The sequence below is a fragment of the Patagioenas fasciata genome, chromosome Z, assembly GCF_037038585.1.
Source record: "Patagioenas fasciata isolate bPatFas1 chromosome Z, bPatFas1.hap1, whole genome shotgun sequence".
NCBI lineage: Eukaryota > Metazoa > Chordata > Aves > Columbiformes > Columbidae > Patagioenas > Patagioenas fasciata.
The window spans coordinates 27720383-27737265 of record NC_092560.1 but is presented as its reverse complement, the minus strand read 5'-3'; the positions used below and the strand labels follow the sequence as shown (position 1 = coordinate 27737265).

General features: G+C 36.5%; 1 protein-coding gene across 7 annotated transcripts in view; it reads left to right on the top strand.

Moving 5' to 3' along the window:
• PRUNE2 (prune homolog 2 with BCH domain) overlaps window positions 1-16883 on the top strand; it is a 139157-nt gene that overhangs the window by 42766 nt on the left and 79508 nt on the right. For all 7 annotated transcript variants that reach the window (XM_071801712.1, XM_065860575.2, XM_071801711.1 and 4 more), the window contains exons 5-6: window positions 837-983; window positions 3440-3534. In XM_071801712.1, the coding sequence (XP_071657813.1) occupies window positions 837-983; window positions 3440-3534 (242 nt within the window). The remainder of the gene's footprint in view (window positions 1-836; window positions 984-3439; window positions 3535-16883) is intronic.

Genomic DNA, 16883 nt, shown 5'->3' with positions numbered 1-16883 from the left:
TGAACCATCTGGAATGTTTCACATCCAGGATGGAATATGTGCAACACATTGTTGTCTTGAAATATATCCGACTTGCCTCTATATTGTAAGAGCATACCAATTATGGCAAAGTCATGTATTGGATTATGTTTCTCTTAAATTTTACAACTGAATGCATCATTTTGTTTGGGTGAACATGCTGTGCTTTTCTGTAATGTTCGTTGATGAGGAATTAACTGGAGACAGTTACACCAAAATGACCGATTACTTTAGGATAATCTAGTTCCAACCTCCTTGCCACATGCAGGGACACATCCCACTAGACCAGGTTGCTCAAAGCCCCATCCAAACCAATCCTGAACACTTCCAGGACTGGGGTATCCACAACTTTTCTGGATGTGTTTCAGTGCCCCACCACCCTCACAGTAAATAATTTCTTCCTTATATCCACGATAGCAGTTCACTGACATGTCTATAGAAGGAAGGTTGGCAATGTGGATTTGCTGTTTCCAAGCATCCCAACACTTGGTCTAATACTTAGGGAGAGGAACAAGCCCTGGTGACCCACTGCTGTCTAGTGACTGTGCTGGTTGTAGAGAAGCATGCTGCGCACCATGGCAGTGCTGGGACCATCCAGTTAGCTGTAGCATAGGCCCCAGCAAGCCACCTAGTTCAGATTTAGAAACTGCCTTCATGTTAGGAAGATATATTGGTGTGAAAAATGTGCAATATCTAATTCAGTGAACTCATCAGTGGGAACAGCCTCCAAGAAGGAAAGGGCTTGGATGGTTCTGGTTTCTGGTAGTACCTCTTTGCCGTTTACAGGAGGCATTGATTTTTGTCTTTCAATGTTTCAGGAAGCATTCTCTTCAAGTCTTTGGAGGCTGACAGAATTACAGAGCAGCAGGAAAAAGTACTGTCAATCCTTGAGGAAAGGTTTCCAGATCTTCCCCCACGGGAGGAAATTATCTCTGTTCTCCAGGAGACTCAGTTTAACACACAAGGTAATGCAACTTGCTTTCATTTTTCAGACCTTTTACAAATTTAGCGATGTAACTGTATTGTGTGTGGTGAAAATTGTTGCAGCATGCTACCTTCTTTGACAGGTACATGAATCATGGAACAGTGATTTCTGTTGAGGAACTACTGAACTCCCAAATAATCTTGTATTGCTTTTGCAGATAAACTAAACATTAATTTACTTCATATATTGCTTTCACAAATAAATGGCAGTTAAGAATTTGTGTCAATGAAATATAGGGGCAGAAATTGTGTTATAATTGCCTACATGGTGTGGGAGTGGATTTTATCTTCTGAACCTTCTCAGATTTATCAAGGGCTTTGTACAGGTGAAGTGAATTTGACTTGGGACTAAGATTAAGGAAGCACTGGGAAAATGGCAATTCTTTCATTTTCTTGTGCTAGAAATAGCTGAACACAGTTGTGTTTTGTTCAGTGATCAAAAGTGGGAATGTTTGAACCCAAAATTTGGTAGCAGGCTTTTGAAGAGCTGTTCTGAAAGCCTGAAGAAAATTGATGCAATAACTCTCACATTTTTTTCTGTCTTTGTTAAGTGGCATCTGCTACCAAGTTGTTAACAAAAAGCGAATATTGAATTACTGAGATATTTTTTTGTGACATGTATCAGGTATAGATAAAGTCCATACAGATTCTATCCGCTCTTCTTCAGTATCCTCTCATTTCAATGCAGACTGTCAGCTTGAGATGGCTGCCCAAGCTGGTAGTTATGGATAGAATTTGAGGTGCTACTTCCTTTGCTCTTTCTTTCAGTGAGGTTGCAAACTAAATTAGTTCAGGGCTATAAATCTTCACATAGTTCCCTGAAGTTCCTCCAGACACTAGTCAAGGAATCATAGTTCAGAAATGAACTGAATGTAGCCTGTACTGGAGAGACCCAGTGAAAGTGGCTTTTATGGAGCTCAGTTCTTAGTTCTGCTGGTTGCCTGGGAAGTAATGTTTGTCATGTACTTGGCCTGTGAAGTTTACTCAATATCCGAAACACAAAACTTGGACAAGTATATATATAATGGATTCAGTCTGCATGGCATTGGTTGCCAATAATTTTTATATGCCACATGAGAAGGCAATGCTGTACAGTTTCTTTTTTTTTTTTTTTGTATCATAGCTACTGTTTGCTTTGTGTTACAAGGGATATATTTAGCAGTGCATATATTCATGTGGCATTTGTATTAGTAAAATGCTGTTGAGTTTCCAAGGTCCTTTGAAGGCACTAGTCTCTACTGAATATTTTACCTTGTGTACCTGTTATTTCAGGCAGTATTAAGTCAATTCAGAAAAAAAAGGTCTCAGTTTCATGCTGAAATAATGATTTATTGGCCTGAACTCATGAATGCATTTGTTATTTGAGGCACAGTGGACTGTAGCCCACCAGGAAGTCTACAGGTTACCTGTAAATATTTTTAAAAGGATAAACATGAAAATATAATAAATAGGTAAACATGATCCAGTTCACCTTTTCATTAGATTGAATGCAGTAGCTGGACACTATACAGGAACAGTAACGAGAGGACTCATTTGTTTGGCTTAAGTTGGTATTTGGCTCCCTCTTAAAAATCAGTCACGCAGACACTTTTTGGATGTTATGCTGCTAAACTTTAAAAGTCTGTGGAGAATTTAGTTGCTGCCCTCCACTGGAGTAGGTGGCTTGCATCTTTCTTTACATAGACATTTTACTATCTTGTCTGTATTTTCAATTGTGTGATATGACAGTGTTCCTATACATGATGCATCCCCTATTAGAGAAACTCAGTCACGTGGATTTTCAGTGCATTGAAACACACAAGCATGTCTGGTTGTGATGTGAAGCAATTCCAATTTTACACTCTTGTTTCTGATGTTAATATGTGCTTCTGTTTCTGTGGTACCTAAACATCTAGCTGGTTCACTCACCATTTAATGTACATAAGAAGAACCCATTGGTATTGATATCAGTTCGTGAGGGTGGTCAGAGAAGTTGAATGAGTTTATGTTTACAGAATATCTTAAGTACTTTTCTTTTGAATATTTTATAAATACCATAGTATTCTGCATGTGCTTTTCAATATATTAATTGTTCCAGGAGTATTTCATATTAGTGATTTCATATTAAACCATAGGAATGGTCTATGTGTACATTTGTCATCCGCTGGAATTCAGTTTGCCTAAAAAATGTGGGTGTTTACACAACTTCATTGCAGGAGACTTACTTCTTCATCCTTTGCTTCCCCCTCCCACCTCTTAAATCTCTTTCTTGCTCAAAAAATCCATATAGAAACATTAAGAATGGAGATATTAGTGCTGGTTTTAATTTTCTCGTAGAATTTTGTAAAATATAGGAGGCTCAACTTTAAGGTCTAAGATGTGTTTTTAATTTATGTTGCTGCATCTGGTCAGCTGTAGATACTTACATGTATTGAAATTCCTTTCTCTTCTCAAACAGGTGTAAGTATTGAGGAGGTTATGCTGAAGGATCTCAAGGAGATTTCAGATGGAGAAATCAAAGTAGCAATTAGTACTGTGTACATGACACTGGAGGTAAGAGCAAACCTGAACAATCTAGTTGGTAAACAGCCTATTGCAGATGGAGACAGTTCTTTAACAAAGATATTGAACCAGTTATTTTCTCAAGATTATATATGAACAGAATTTTCAGTGATTTAATTAACTCTGAGAGAAACAGTAGCTTTTTGTAGTCTGTCTTACATTACCATGCATCTGATTATAATCTATAGATTTGTCTTTGTGAGTATCCCTGAGACAGCTTGGAAGTGGCTGCTTAGATTTTCTTTCTTGACCAGTCCCAATGTTTCATAATTGCTTAGGGCAAACTCTTACGTAGTATGTTTTATATCATTATTTCAAGATCGCTTGTGTTATGGGTGTCAGTAGCTATTTACATTGACCTGAAATAGATATAAGTGTTGCTAGCTATTATGTAAATATATTAATTAAAAGCATTAATGTTTAGATCACTGAACAAGTATGACATGACAGTATTACTTCTAATGGAAGTTTACCTACTGATATAGTGATTAATAAAAAAACTAACTAGATTGAAGAAAATCTCAACAAGGAGGCACTTTTACATAGTATATATTTGTAATTTGCAATCTCACCATTCACCTGAAGGTGACCCATACAAAAATGTTTGATATTGAAAATAAGTTGTCATCTTCTACTTTTGCCTTTTACTTTAATCAAAACTTCGTTTTACCTAAAAGGATACTAAAAAAAATACCTTGAATAGTTCTTCTCCGTGTATATCCTATGAGATTTCTTATATGTCTTTTTGATGCATTTACAAAAAATAAGGTGCTTCTGTGGTTGAAGAAGCTTGTGGTGCAGTCCAACTAATAATTATACATATATTTCTGCTTGCATACTAAAATATGCAAAGCAAGTTAGGTAGCAAAGCTTCAAGAAATTAAGTAGACTGTTAGTTTCTTGGGTAGTTTTTCAGTGTTAAGCAACCTTTACCAGCCATCAAACCTGCACTGCTTTCTGAACCATAATCTTGCTCCTGAAAATTCTCCCAAGGTTGGGAGGAGAGGGGATGGAGAAAGAGTATTTTAAGATAAATCCCCAAAAGAGGAAATAGGATTTAAAAAAAAAAAATCGTAATAAAATCTGCCTCTTTTGTTTTAATCTTTCTGTTTTATTCTGTCAGTTTCAGTGAATGGTGGACACACAGGACACATAATTAGGAGCTAGCTTTAGCGTTACATTTTCTTTTATTTTCCTTTTAATCTTGTTTAATAGACTATGTAGTGTGCAGGCTCCACAGATTTGAGTTCCAGCTAAACATGGCTGAACTCATCTTGATTACTTTACATACTCAAATTAATTCTAATGTAAAACTTATCTTCCTTTTGACTGCAACTCAAAAATTGAATTTGGCAACAATAGGTTTCATAGTCCTAAAAGCACTCAAATTTTCACACTTTTTTTCAGTTATTGTGTAACATTTCATGCTGACATACTTTGTTCAAGGAGCATCAAGATCTGGTGGGCAAGTAATAAATGTTTGTTAATTATTAAGACGTATATAGTGACCATTGTGGAAGAAAAAGGAGATTGAGTTGCATGTAAAAATAACAAACTGATCAATGTTTTGCTGATGTTAGATGGGTTTTAATCCCAATCTGTGAAGTAATTTTATTACTAGCATTTCTGATGGTATTTTTCTAGAAGTTACACCTTTTGCTCACTGTTGTTCTGCTGTGAATATTTTGCTTCAGAAGGAGCTATCTTTTCAGAGGCGTAACTACTTTTTTCTAGTTATAAGGTTTACAAAGTCAGATTTTGTATTAAAAGGACTCTTAATTTCATAGTTGGGATGGAAATCAATTTTCCATTTGCTGCATTAATGCACTATGTCCAAACATTTTCTGCACTCTCTGATTTCCAGTGCTTGACCAGCACAAGACCTTTTTTACCTGCTCTAATTAGAACTAGGAGTATGGTCTGCATGATGGTAAAGGAAATGCCTCGTAAAAACATTTTGCACTAGTTACCAGTATCCGAAACAATAGATATAAAGGAATTATAGACAAAACTGTCCAGACCTGTCTGTCTGAATACAGTTTAGATTTCTGTTATGAACTCAGAATGCACAAACTGCAATGACTTCAGGATTTTCTCAGCTATAATAATAGCAATTTGTTCTCAAAGTGCTCTGTGGATGTCACTTGATTAAGCAGTAAGACAACATGAAGAACAAGCTTGACTTTGCTTCATGTTAGGAAATAGTACTTCCCTAACATGCAGGTGTTGAATCTGTAAAGTATTTCCTTCTTCAGAAATCTCATAAGGTGTTTGTGTTTTGGTTTGGGTTTTTTTAATCAATGTGTATGCAAAAGTATCTATCATTTAAGTGCTTTCTGTAGGCTTCATTTTTTGCTTTGGTTCAGTGGTCTACCATGTAAATGATACTGCTAAGACCAAAAATGATGATTATACAAGTATAGTTGTATAGAGTGAGCTGCTCACAAGCATGCATCCCCTGCTGTGTTTGGTTTGTATCACGAAGAGTGAAAGCATTGCAGCTCAACATGCAACCTCTGATTTCAGTCAAAGTTTCACAATAGTAAAGATGGAGATCAATAAGTCTGATATTCTAACAAATGTCTCACTTCAGTAGCACGTGCTCAAATGATTCTAAGCTTTCCATATTGATTTTTTTTATGGCAAATTTTACAGATCTTTATTGAAGGTAGATTCTGAAAAAAATCCTTGGTTCTTGAGAGGTTGGATGCTCTTTTTAGCCAAGTCTTGACCTGGAGCTAAGTTCCTTTCCCTTCTCTACTGCTGATTTCTTATGTTAAATAAATAATTTTTTTCCCCAGTTTCCCCTCTGTAAATGAAGATATTAATATTCAGTTCATAAATGTGCCATGAATTTAAATTAATCAAAACTTGTGTTAGATATGTTTCTATAAAACCTATTTTTATTAGTATTGATGCAGATTTCCTAGTATCCATGGGAATGTTTTCTAAGTTCTGTATTTTTTAAGGAAGGAAATTATGGTAACTAATAAGTCATCAATTGTAAGTTAATACTCATGAATTACATCTAGTACCATGGCCTAGCAGTACTCAGGCAAATAGGACACAAGCAGGTACACTTCTGCTCTCCAATTTCTCATGAAGACATGAATGCAAAAACAATAATCCATTTGATCTCAGTGCTTTATTTGTACCTACTGATATCAGCAGTGATATCAATCAATCAATCAATCAATCAATCAATCAATCAATCAATCAATTTACATCCTTTGTCTGTTGGGCTACTTGTTGTACACTGACAGATTTTTAAGTGCCCTGATAGACTCTTTCAGATATTGAAGGAATAGACAGTGTTGTCATTAGTGTTAAAGGCAGGAGAGGCATCTCATGTGATCGTGACTAGGTTTCTATAAGGGTCTATATGCAGCTTTGCATTTCTTGAGATAACTGCTTTTGGATCTGATCTTCCTGGATTTAGGTGGCATTAAAGCTGGAAGTTGAAATCAAACCCATGTCTCCAGTGACTGGCTGCCAGACCTTATCCTGCTTGGATTTCACATGCATAACAGCATTTTTTCAAGAGAGTGATGAAAGTAACAGAGCCTAGACTGACAAAAGAAAAGTGACAGAGCCTAGATCAGAGCTGCTTTTGTTGCCTTTGTGGGAAAGTTTCCCCAAGTCGTAATAATAATTACTCATAGGGTATCGTAGCAAAATTCAGCGCGTGTGTTGCAGTTAATTTCTGTTACATTATGTTATACCCTGCGAGTATGTTTTGCTTGTTCTCTGCTGGAATTCTCTTGGAAATGAGAAGTATCTTCTCAATGTGACTTTCTGTGAAAGTAGTTTTTTTCCTGAGGAATGGATATTTCCTTTGTAAACTGAGCTCTCGTCTTCCATTTCCTGAAGTCTAGTGCACCAGGTTCTGTGAGTGTTCAGTTTTGCTGAAATGGATCATGATATTGTAGCTTCGTAATGTTTGTTCTTAATATTTTGATTCATGAAAATTTATTCTAACTGCTCATAGAACTTGCAGTAACATCGGAGGGTAGAAAATCAAGTTTTTCCAGGGAGAAGCAAGGCGATTAGTTGAAAAGAAGGCAAGTAGTCCATGATTGTCTGCTATTGACTTTTGCAGACAAGGGAACATGTGTTCTAAAGGTTGGCCAGTCTGTTGAGGTTGTTGTTCATGTTTCTGGCCATGGTATCTGAATACCTCATCAGGTATTTCCTGGTTTCCAGGTTGTAGAGGTTGTGTCATCTTTTAGTATTGTAGGGTTGGAGCCCCTTCTGTGTGTGTGCCAACCAAGAGGTTTAGAGAAAATGTCAGAGCCTTAGTGGAGGCTGCTGTCACCAAGAAAGTGACCTGCAAGTTCATGCTGACACAGTGAGCTGGGCTGTCCCTAGGCAGCATCTAGTGGTCCAGCTGAGCTGAGGATGGTACCAAGACAAACTTATGACTCTTTTAACAGCTTTCTTTTTTGTGAATTTGTGTCTCAGAGAAACTCACAGTGGCTGTTCCAGTAATAGTAATTTAGGAAATTTAGAAATGTTTGGGCACACAGTGTGTCTGCCTCCTAGTGAATAAATACTCTGGTCTCAGAGGTACAGTTTAATTTTGAGGCTGTTTTGTAGTGTAGTAGTGTGTCATGAGACTATATAACTCATGTGAACAATTTTGTTTGTGTGTAATGAAAAGTGATGCTTTTACTCTTTCGGTAAAGGAAATCAAGATTCTCCATCTCCGCTGCAGTGTCGAAGAAGTGCTAGGTGGACTATTGCATACCGTTAAGTGAGATTACAGCATGTTTGTTTAAAGACTTGAACTTTTGGTGTTGGTCTGTAATGACTGGACTGTAGTTATATATTTGGGAAGTTTTTTCTTGTAGTATAAATATAAACATATTTTAAATAACATCAGATTGGTCCATGAATTTGTTTTTAATGCTAAAAACAAAACAACAAAAAAAACCCAAGTAAACATGTTAACATTTAATCTTCCAGTAATGGAGTTGGAAACGAAATTCTCAACAACTTACAATAGCAATGCTGTTCAGAGATATTTTTCTGATGCCTGTTGTGAGAAGTTAGGGTATGTAAAATAAATGATGTATGGAGCTGTAGGAATGCAACTTTTGCAGACTACCTTATGTCTAAGGAACATTAAACATAGGGTTCTCGTTTAGCAAATAAATAACCATTCATTTCAATGGCTGCATAGTCTGGACTTTTGTGCATATTTTTGCAAAGATGAGAAGAGGCCATTAGGGATTTAATATAAAATAAATCGCCAAGGGGTCTTCTTGTAGTCCTAGTCTTTCTGCCACATGGTGTGTCACTAATGTGCATAAATGGGCTTAAATGAATTTGTTATCTGTATTACATTTGCAGTATGTATATATTTATATATTATTTTTTAATTGTGTTTAAAAATAAAACATTAAATACATCATTTTTGAGAGTTGAAAACATACCATTTGTAAATAAATCAACCTTAATTAAGGTCCTAAAATGTCAGTGTATGAGATCTGCCTTTAGGAAAATGTGTAACATGTATAGTACACAAAGCCTGAACATACTTTCATTTGATTTTTTAGAAGTATTAGAAGGATTAGGTCAGCACCTTACAGGACTGAGTAATGCAGCTGAACGTGCATTCGTGTAAATACCACACTCATGTTAAACAGCAGACTGCCATGTTCTGGAGGATGGTAGCTGTTCTGTTGATGCCTCAGGTCAGCAGAAGTACCCCGGTTGTAATGAGTTCAGTCCAAAGTACGGAGAGCTGAACCAGACCTGCTGCATTCTCTGTTGTAGCTAGATACTCATCTTTGGATGTGTGAAAGGGAACTGATGGGGAGAACCATAGACTGTTTTAAGTGCTTCCTAATGAACTATGTGAAGTCAGATGGCAGCAGAAAGGACATTGATTGCAGTGACTATCAGGATTGCTCATAGTTTTAAAATCAAGACCAAATCCCTTACAGACGATGTTGTGAGGGTGATAAGAGCTAAAGTTCCCCTACTCAGTGAGGTGTTCCTGCATGAAATCATGTAAGATATCAGGCAAGGTGTTCATTATGGTCCATTGCAATGTGAGAAAAATGTAAACTTATAAAACTGGCCAAGACCAGTATATTTATCAATCAGTCCAATTCAGCCTGTGCCTAAATCATTAAATAATTATTTATTCACTGTCATTTTTGCAAGGTGTATTTGTTTATTCTATACTGCTGTCATAACTTGTAATAAACCAGAAGCATCAGTGATTTTGTACTTTCAGTATTTCTTCAAGAACACCCGAGGTATACAGTGATATCAGGTCTTCAACAGTATGTATGTTAGATTTCAATTTATTTCGGTGTCTGGAGAAGTTGGATGGACTTCATCTGTTATAAATTGTGTGACAGCAGGTCTAAATTGGGCCAGTGCTATTGTTTATGATTTTGCCTTTAGTGGTTTTGTTCAGTCTTGGTTCAAATGTTAATAAACAAAGTAAAATAACGATGAGAATTATTAAATGAATAAGCATAGACATTAGATTAATCTACTAACATTACAGTTAAAATGTGCTTGTGTTTACAAGTATGCTGTTCAAGAAGATAAACTATGTTTTCTTTAGTATCATTTATGAAATGTGTTTCTGTAAATAAATTAAGATAGTTTCTTTATGAAATACAGCTGTATAATGTGCACTATCTCTCAGTTAAACAAAATGATATCATCTACAGTATCATTATTGGACTGCGTTCCTGACTTCCACAAAGCTGACTAATTTATCATTTGTGTACTCTTCTAGTTCTTGTCAGTAGCATCTCAGCTCAGCTGCTCATGGGGCATAGACATTGACAGCGGGAGGTGCTGTTTTGAGAAATATTCAGCATAAGGAGAGTGTTTTTCTATGAAATACAATATACTTTTTAAAAAATGTCAATGTAATCCCTAACTTGGACATCTAATATTTGAAGATCTAGCCATAATGCATTGACAGTATAGGAACTGATAATATGGATGACAACTATGTGAATATTACAGAAAATTTAAATTTTATTTTCTGCTATTTCCTTTATGTTTTTTCTTTGCTATTATGTGGAAAATAACTTAATTAGAACATTAAACTGTTGATCCAAGATTACAATGTAATTCCAGCTATAAGTGAAAGGACTTCTTCTAGGTTTGCTGATGTTAGTGTTGCATTAATAGAGAAGACAACAATTCTGACCACAGGAAGTGACAGAAAGATCCCGTGTATTTCTAAGCAAATGTCTGTATTGGTGACTGCTTTTGTACTTTTCATTTAGAAATTAAAAAAAGAGGCAAAACCCAAACAAACCACATTTAAAATCATGCAATATTTATTTAGTGATATTTTGATGCAGAAAACCAACAAAATATGTCTGCTGTGTCTTGAAATATTCATTTTGTTCCATCTATTTGGTAAAGCATATGCCTAAAACACCTTCTGAACTTGAATGTAGGGGAATGCATAACATTTGTAAACATTACAATATCTTGTGCTTTTAGCATACACCATTGAATATTATACCTCTTGCTGCATATCAGAAGCCTAGTCCTGAAGCTGTTGGTTATTTTAAGATGTAGGAACATTTAAAATTTTAAATTAGTCTGATAAAATGCTCTTCAGGATTTCTCAGCATTGGTGTTCTCTAGTTAATTGGTGACAGGGAAGATCCTTCTTTTGACTGTGTAACTGGCTATGCTCTCAGGCTTACTTGAAGTCAAGTGTTGTGTCTATCTGAAAACTTCAGGGTTAATTTAATTTTATATACGTATAGATTTCATTTATAAAACAAGGATGAAAAAAATACGGAATTATTCAAGTTGAAACCCTGCAGCCCATAGTTGAGTACTCGAATACAGAGTAGCTAAGAACACCAGCTATAAGTCTACCAAAAAATGCATTTTTGCTTTCTCGTAAAGATCATTGCTTCTGTATTCAGAATTATTCACAACTTCTGTGTTCTCTAACAAAATGTAGTTTTCATCATAGAACTGCTGCATGAATGTTATTCACCGAACTGCAGCTCCATAGCTAGATTGCTTGTGAAAATTTTATTTTTTGTAAGTGAATAGAGATTAAATCTAACCTGCAGGCTCTTTGACCCTAGAAAAACTGACTTCTAGAACTCCTGTGTATATTGCAAGTATTTCATCATCTTGCTTTTTGACCATTTTTTTCCTCTTTTGTATAGACTTAATAAAGTATCAAATGAAAATTCCTTCAAGCTAGTTTTGCACTGCTTTTTGGATAGACACGTATTATTTTTCTCGATAAGAAGTATCTTTAAAGTATTTCTGCTTTTCCTATCTGATTTTTAATTTTTTAAATTACTTTATCTGAAGAAAAATATCAGTAATTTGAGTTTCATGACTTTCTTCATATTCGTGATTTGTGGCTAATAACAAAATTATGCTTTGACTGAAAACCTAGTTATGGAGAGACTTTCTCCCAGTTATGTAATTCAACCAGAGTTCTCCCTGCTGTTTCGGTGAAAAAGGCAGGACAGGATATTTTCTTCAGCTGTGATCGTGTAGCTCTCAGTGCATCAGAATTTCTTACACATATCTGATGTCTCTCTTCCAGGATTCTTACAGTCCCCTTTCCTTCTGAACCTGAGAAAAATGCAAGACTTATGCTGCTATAAAACAGGAAGAAAATTATTGAGGGTACTAAATTTATGCCAAATGAAAACTATGGCAGCTGATTGTTTTATCTTCCCCCAATACAAAAACTCATAGTAATTGCATTGTAGAGATGGGGAATTCACATGTGTGTAGAACCCTTTCACACATGGGAGAATGTTACTGTTGGTTCTGTAAGAAAGAAATAATGAATCAGAGTACAGGTTGCTTGGTTCTTTGGCTCTAGTCAAACAGGACTATAGAATTAGTAAAATCAAAAAGAGAATGTGGCAGAATTATCTGTCTTCGTTGCCAGATGCTTTTGCTTCTTCCTTTGCATGAACAAAAAACCTGGTTGAAGAAAATATCTTCTACTCTGCATTCTACCATTACCAACAAAAGCTGTTAGTTGTTATCTATTTATTGCCAGCTCTGGTTCTTCTTACAGAAGGACAAACCTCACTGCTAGATATTCTGTAACCTGACTGCATTTCAATATTTCTGTTTTGCTGTTGTTCTTGCCTTTTTCTTAGTCACGTTTCCAATGATTTTTCATAAAACATGAGCCTCCCTCCTTCCTTCTTCTCCCAGGGGAGGGAGGAAGAGAAAAACAAACAAGCAAACAAACAGAGAAAACAAACAAACCCACAACCAAAACCACCACCAACAAAACAACAATGTAGACTTAACAGAAACAGAAAGGTAAGAGTCCACAGGGAATTGTTAGTCCAATCTTCTCTTTTTTTTCCCCCCATTGCAAGATTGCCAGTAAGATACAGTCAGCAATCTGTGCCTGGATTCCACACCCAGAATTTGATATTTTTTTAGGATTCATGAATGCCAAACATACATGCATTCTCTGAGTGCTTGTCGCAGACTAGAAAGGAAAAAAGCTGCAATAGATTAATTCTGTACCCAAAATGGGAACTGTTAGGTCAAGTCTTTGGTTGGTGGAACACCATGGACTTACACTAGCTGTGGATTGTTTTAGCCAAAGAAGATTTCAGGGGTGAGTTTGAATAAATGGCAACTGAACAACCACGAACTCTTGTAATTGTGTTTTATATCAAAAAATCTTAACTGAGCACTGAGCTAAGCACTGGTTTTTGTCAGATATCTTCACATACTGATTATATTCTACTGAAAATGTATTTTTTTGGTCTAAAAGGTTAATAATCTCTTTTTCTCTATATAAATAGCATTAGCAGTATTGTTTCCCAGCATTTGCTATTTAAAAAGACTTTCTAAATAAAGGAACAAGAAATAACTCAGAAACAGAAAAGTGATTTTCCTTTCACATCTCTCAGTTGAGTATTTGCCATATGGGTTGCTCAGCATCACACTCTCAGCAGGTCTAATTTATGGTAAACACACAGTGAGTGAACAGAAAAAAAAAGCAATGAAAAATATTAATATTCTCCCCTCACCCCCTTTTTTTAAACTGAACTAAACATATTCAGGTTCAGCCCATATACAGTTGTGGCATTTACTCAAGTATATATATATATATTTGCCGCTCTGCTGGGAGTTTGTGAACAATGAAATGGTGCACTTCTCTTGCCATGAGACTGATTTGCTGGAGCTTGCATGACAGTGTGTAAATTACACCTTCCCTGCTCCAGTGTGGCATGCTGCCAGACCCCCCAGGGCTGTGCTCTCCCCATGAAGGGCACTTGGTGAAAACATTGCTGCTCTTGCTGTGGAATGGGGTGCTTTAGGTTTTCCCTGAACCTCCACAGGAGAATCACCAGCTGAGTGAATGTGGTGATGCTTTGGTCCACTGCTAGGATTTGGCACAGGCAAAGAAAGAGATATAAAATAATGAATAGTATAGATTTTTCTTGAGATTCACAACCATGGAAATCCACAGCATCAATATTTTGAAATATTTCAGGTGCTGATCTCTTATCTCTGGTGACCAATGACAGGACCCCAGGGAATGGCAGGAGGATCTGCCAGGGGAGGTTTAGGTTGGATGTTAGGAAAAGATTCTTCACCTGGAGGGTGCTGGAGCACTGGAACAGGCTCCCCAGGGAGGTGTCACAGCCCCAAGCCTGACAGTGTTCAAGAAGAGACTGGACAACACCCTCAGACACATGGTGTGAACTGTGGGGTTGTCATGTGCAGGGACAGGAGTTGGACTCAATGATCCTTGTGGGTCCCTTCCAACTCAGGACATTCTATGATTCTATGAAAACCTCCCATCTCCCACAGGTTCCTGGGGCTTTTACTGTTGTATATGTGCTTTCTTTCCCTCTGTGAGTTAACTTCTTGCTCTAGGGGCTTTGTTGCCATAATTGTCCTTCAAGGACTCTTTGCAACTTGGTCCTTAGCATGGCTGTGTGGAAAATCACTGGAGAGCAATACAAAATAGTAAGCACATATCAGTAACCGAAGTGAGCACTCTTTCATCAGTGCTTCCAGCTCAGGGAATGTTTGTGTTTTGTTTCGTTTTGTTTTTTAAAAAAAGTGTTTTACGGTTAGGACGCAGTGTATATGAGCCAACCAAACTCCATTGCATAAACAGGTGCATTGCTCTGAAAACAGAAATTGCTACCATAGCATACTTGATGTTGCAATTACAAACAGGAAATGGCTACTAAAGAAAATGCTTTTAAAAAAACGTAGTTTGAGTCCTGCTGTCTGCATTATCGTCATCCAATAGACCTTGGTAATGCACATACTTTCTGTCTGGATACTTTCTGTACCAGCGACAAACCTGCACATTCCCATTCCAGGTCTGAGGATTCAGCCAAATGATTGAGAACTGTGCATGCTTCAGATTTAGAAGAATGTGCAATAGTCCTGCATAATTTCCTTTAGGCAACACTTTTTCTAAGTCATGAAGAGGAAGTACTTAATTTACAACACTTGTGGGTGCTTAGTTCAAATAAATACAAAACTCTTTCTTTGGAGCCTGCCAAAAATTTGTCTCAGCATGATCTCCACAGGTTGTCATAAGGTCCATAGGTTGCATGTTTTTATATATTAGTACTTGTAGTTGTGTTTGATTTCCCCATGTTCAGTCTTTTATTTTGTTTCTCTGCTTATTACTGGGTATTTTGTACTCCTCTAGTGTGCTGCATCTTGTTGATCTTCTCCATGAACTAATCTGTAAATACTTGTAGATGGATAAATAGAAAATATTGGTTGTTTTATCATCTAGTGTGAATTCTTCCTTCATGTATATCATTAGCCTAATTGTTTACAGTGTTCCAGTCAGTTACACTTACACAGATCCTCTGAGGTAATGGAGTTGTGTTGTGCAGTATAAACCAATATTTACTTAGAAGTCAAACCTCAGCCCACTTCCTGTGGACTTCTAGTACTATCAGTGTAGCAGTAAAATCCAAGGTGGGATTTTCAAGATGCCAGGTGGACAGAACCATGAAAGCAGTCATTTTACTAATTTCTATTTATGTATTTAAATTTCTGTGATTAACAGCCAGAAGTCAAGTGCCCCTGGTGTCTGTTTTGGACTCTGTGGATTTTATGCTGTAACCATTTTAGAAATATGTTAATTTGCAGTGGCTTCTGTCAACTGGAAATGGTTGGGAGGTTAAAGTAAATTAAGTGATAAGGAATCCTTTGTGTTCGGTGAACTCAGTCATTGTGAACTCACATTCTGAATACAATTGAAGTGGCATTGAATCTGGCTATATTTTTTACTCAAAAAACAAGCATATTTTCAAATGGCATTCTGCACAGTCAGTCATCTATCTGTGCTTGATGCCACTATTCTTCACAAAATGTGATAATAATAATGTTATCTGTTAACATAAAAACAAAGTTTGACTCCACTGAAACAGCTTGAAATGGATAACCACAATATGCTTCAGTCTCTTAGGAACACACTGTTTGACATATACTGTTAAAAGTTCCTCATATTTAGGAATTCTTTTAAGCAAAATACTTGTGCTGAGTCTCTGCTGGTGTGCCTGGAGGAAAATTCATTTCCCAGTGGTAACATGGAATTTAATTTTTTTTTTTACCTTTTTATATATATTTAATGGATTGAAACATTTTGAAGAAAAAAAAAATACATACATTTCTGGTCCTAATCTAATTCAAAGGGGTTTTATGGTTCTGATTCCAGCCTTTTCTCATGTTTTATGTATAGGTAAATCAAAATGTTGTGTCTTACCCAAGCTAGCAGGGAGCAGAAACAGTCCTTCTCTGTGATATCCAGGAAGATGAGTAGTCAGGCAGTGGCAAGTGGATGTTTACTGGATGGATTCTGCAGGTGATTTGAAAAGAGATTGTCGACAGCTTGGCAAGAGGGTCATGCTAACACTAGTATGTGCTAAATCTTATTATTTTGTAGTTGCAAGTTGCAAGAGATGGGTGTATGAACCTTCTAAGATATGCTGGGTATTTCATGCCTGCAACTTTGTTATAGTTTAAAACCTTTGAGGTGTGGTTAGAGTGTTGTCCTGTAAAGGGGATTTCAGGTGCACTGTGAATTAACTTTGCTCATGGGTTATTCTAGAGGTAAGATACAGTCCAGTTTCCATTGAGAGAAAGAATAATTTTAAGAAGATGAGTAGCGATGCTGTTATACCAGACATACAGCCTAAGATAGTATCTTGAATAGTACCTACAGTAAAATATTTTACTATTTGGGCAAAGCAGAATGAAGATCAATGTGATATGAAAAGTGGAAATAAATGCATAATTCAGGAAATCAAAGGAAACTAGAGACAAGAATCTCATGCAGATACAGAAGATAGTTCTTA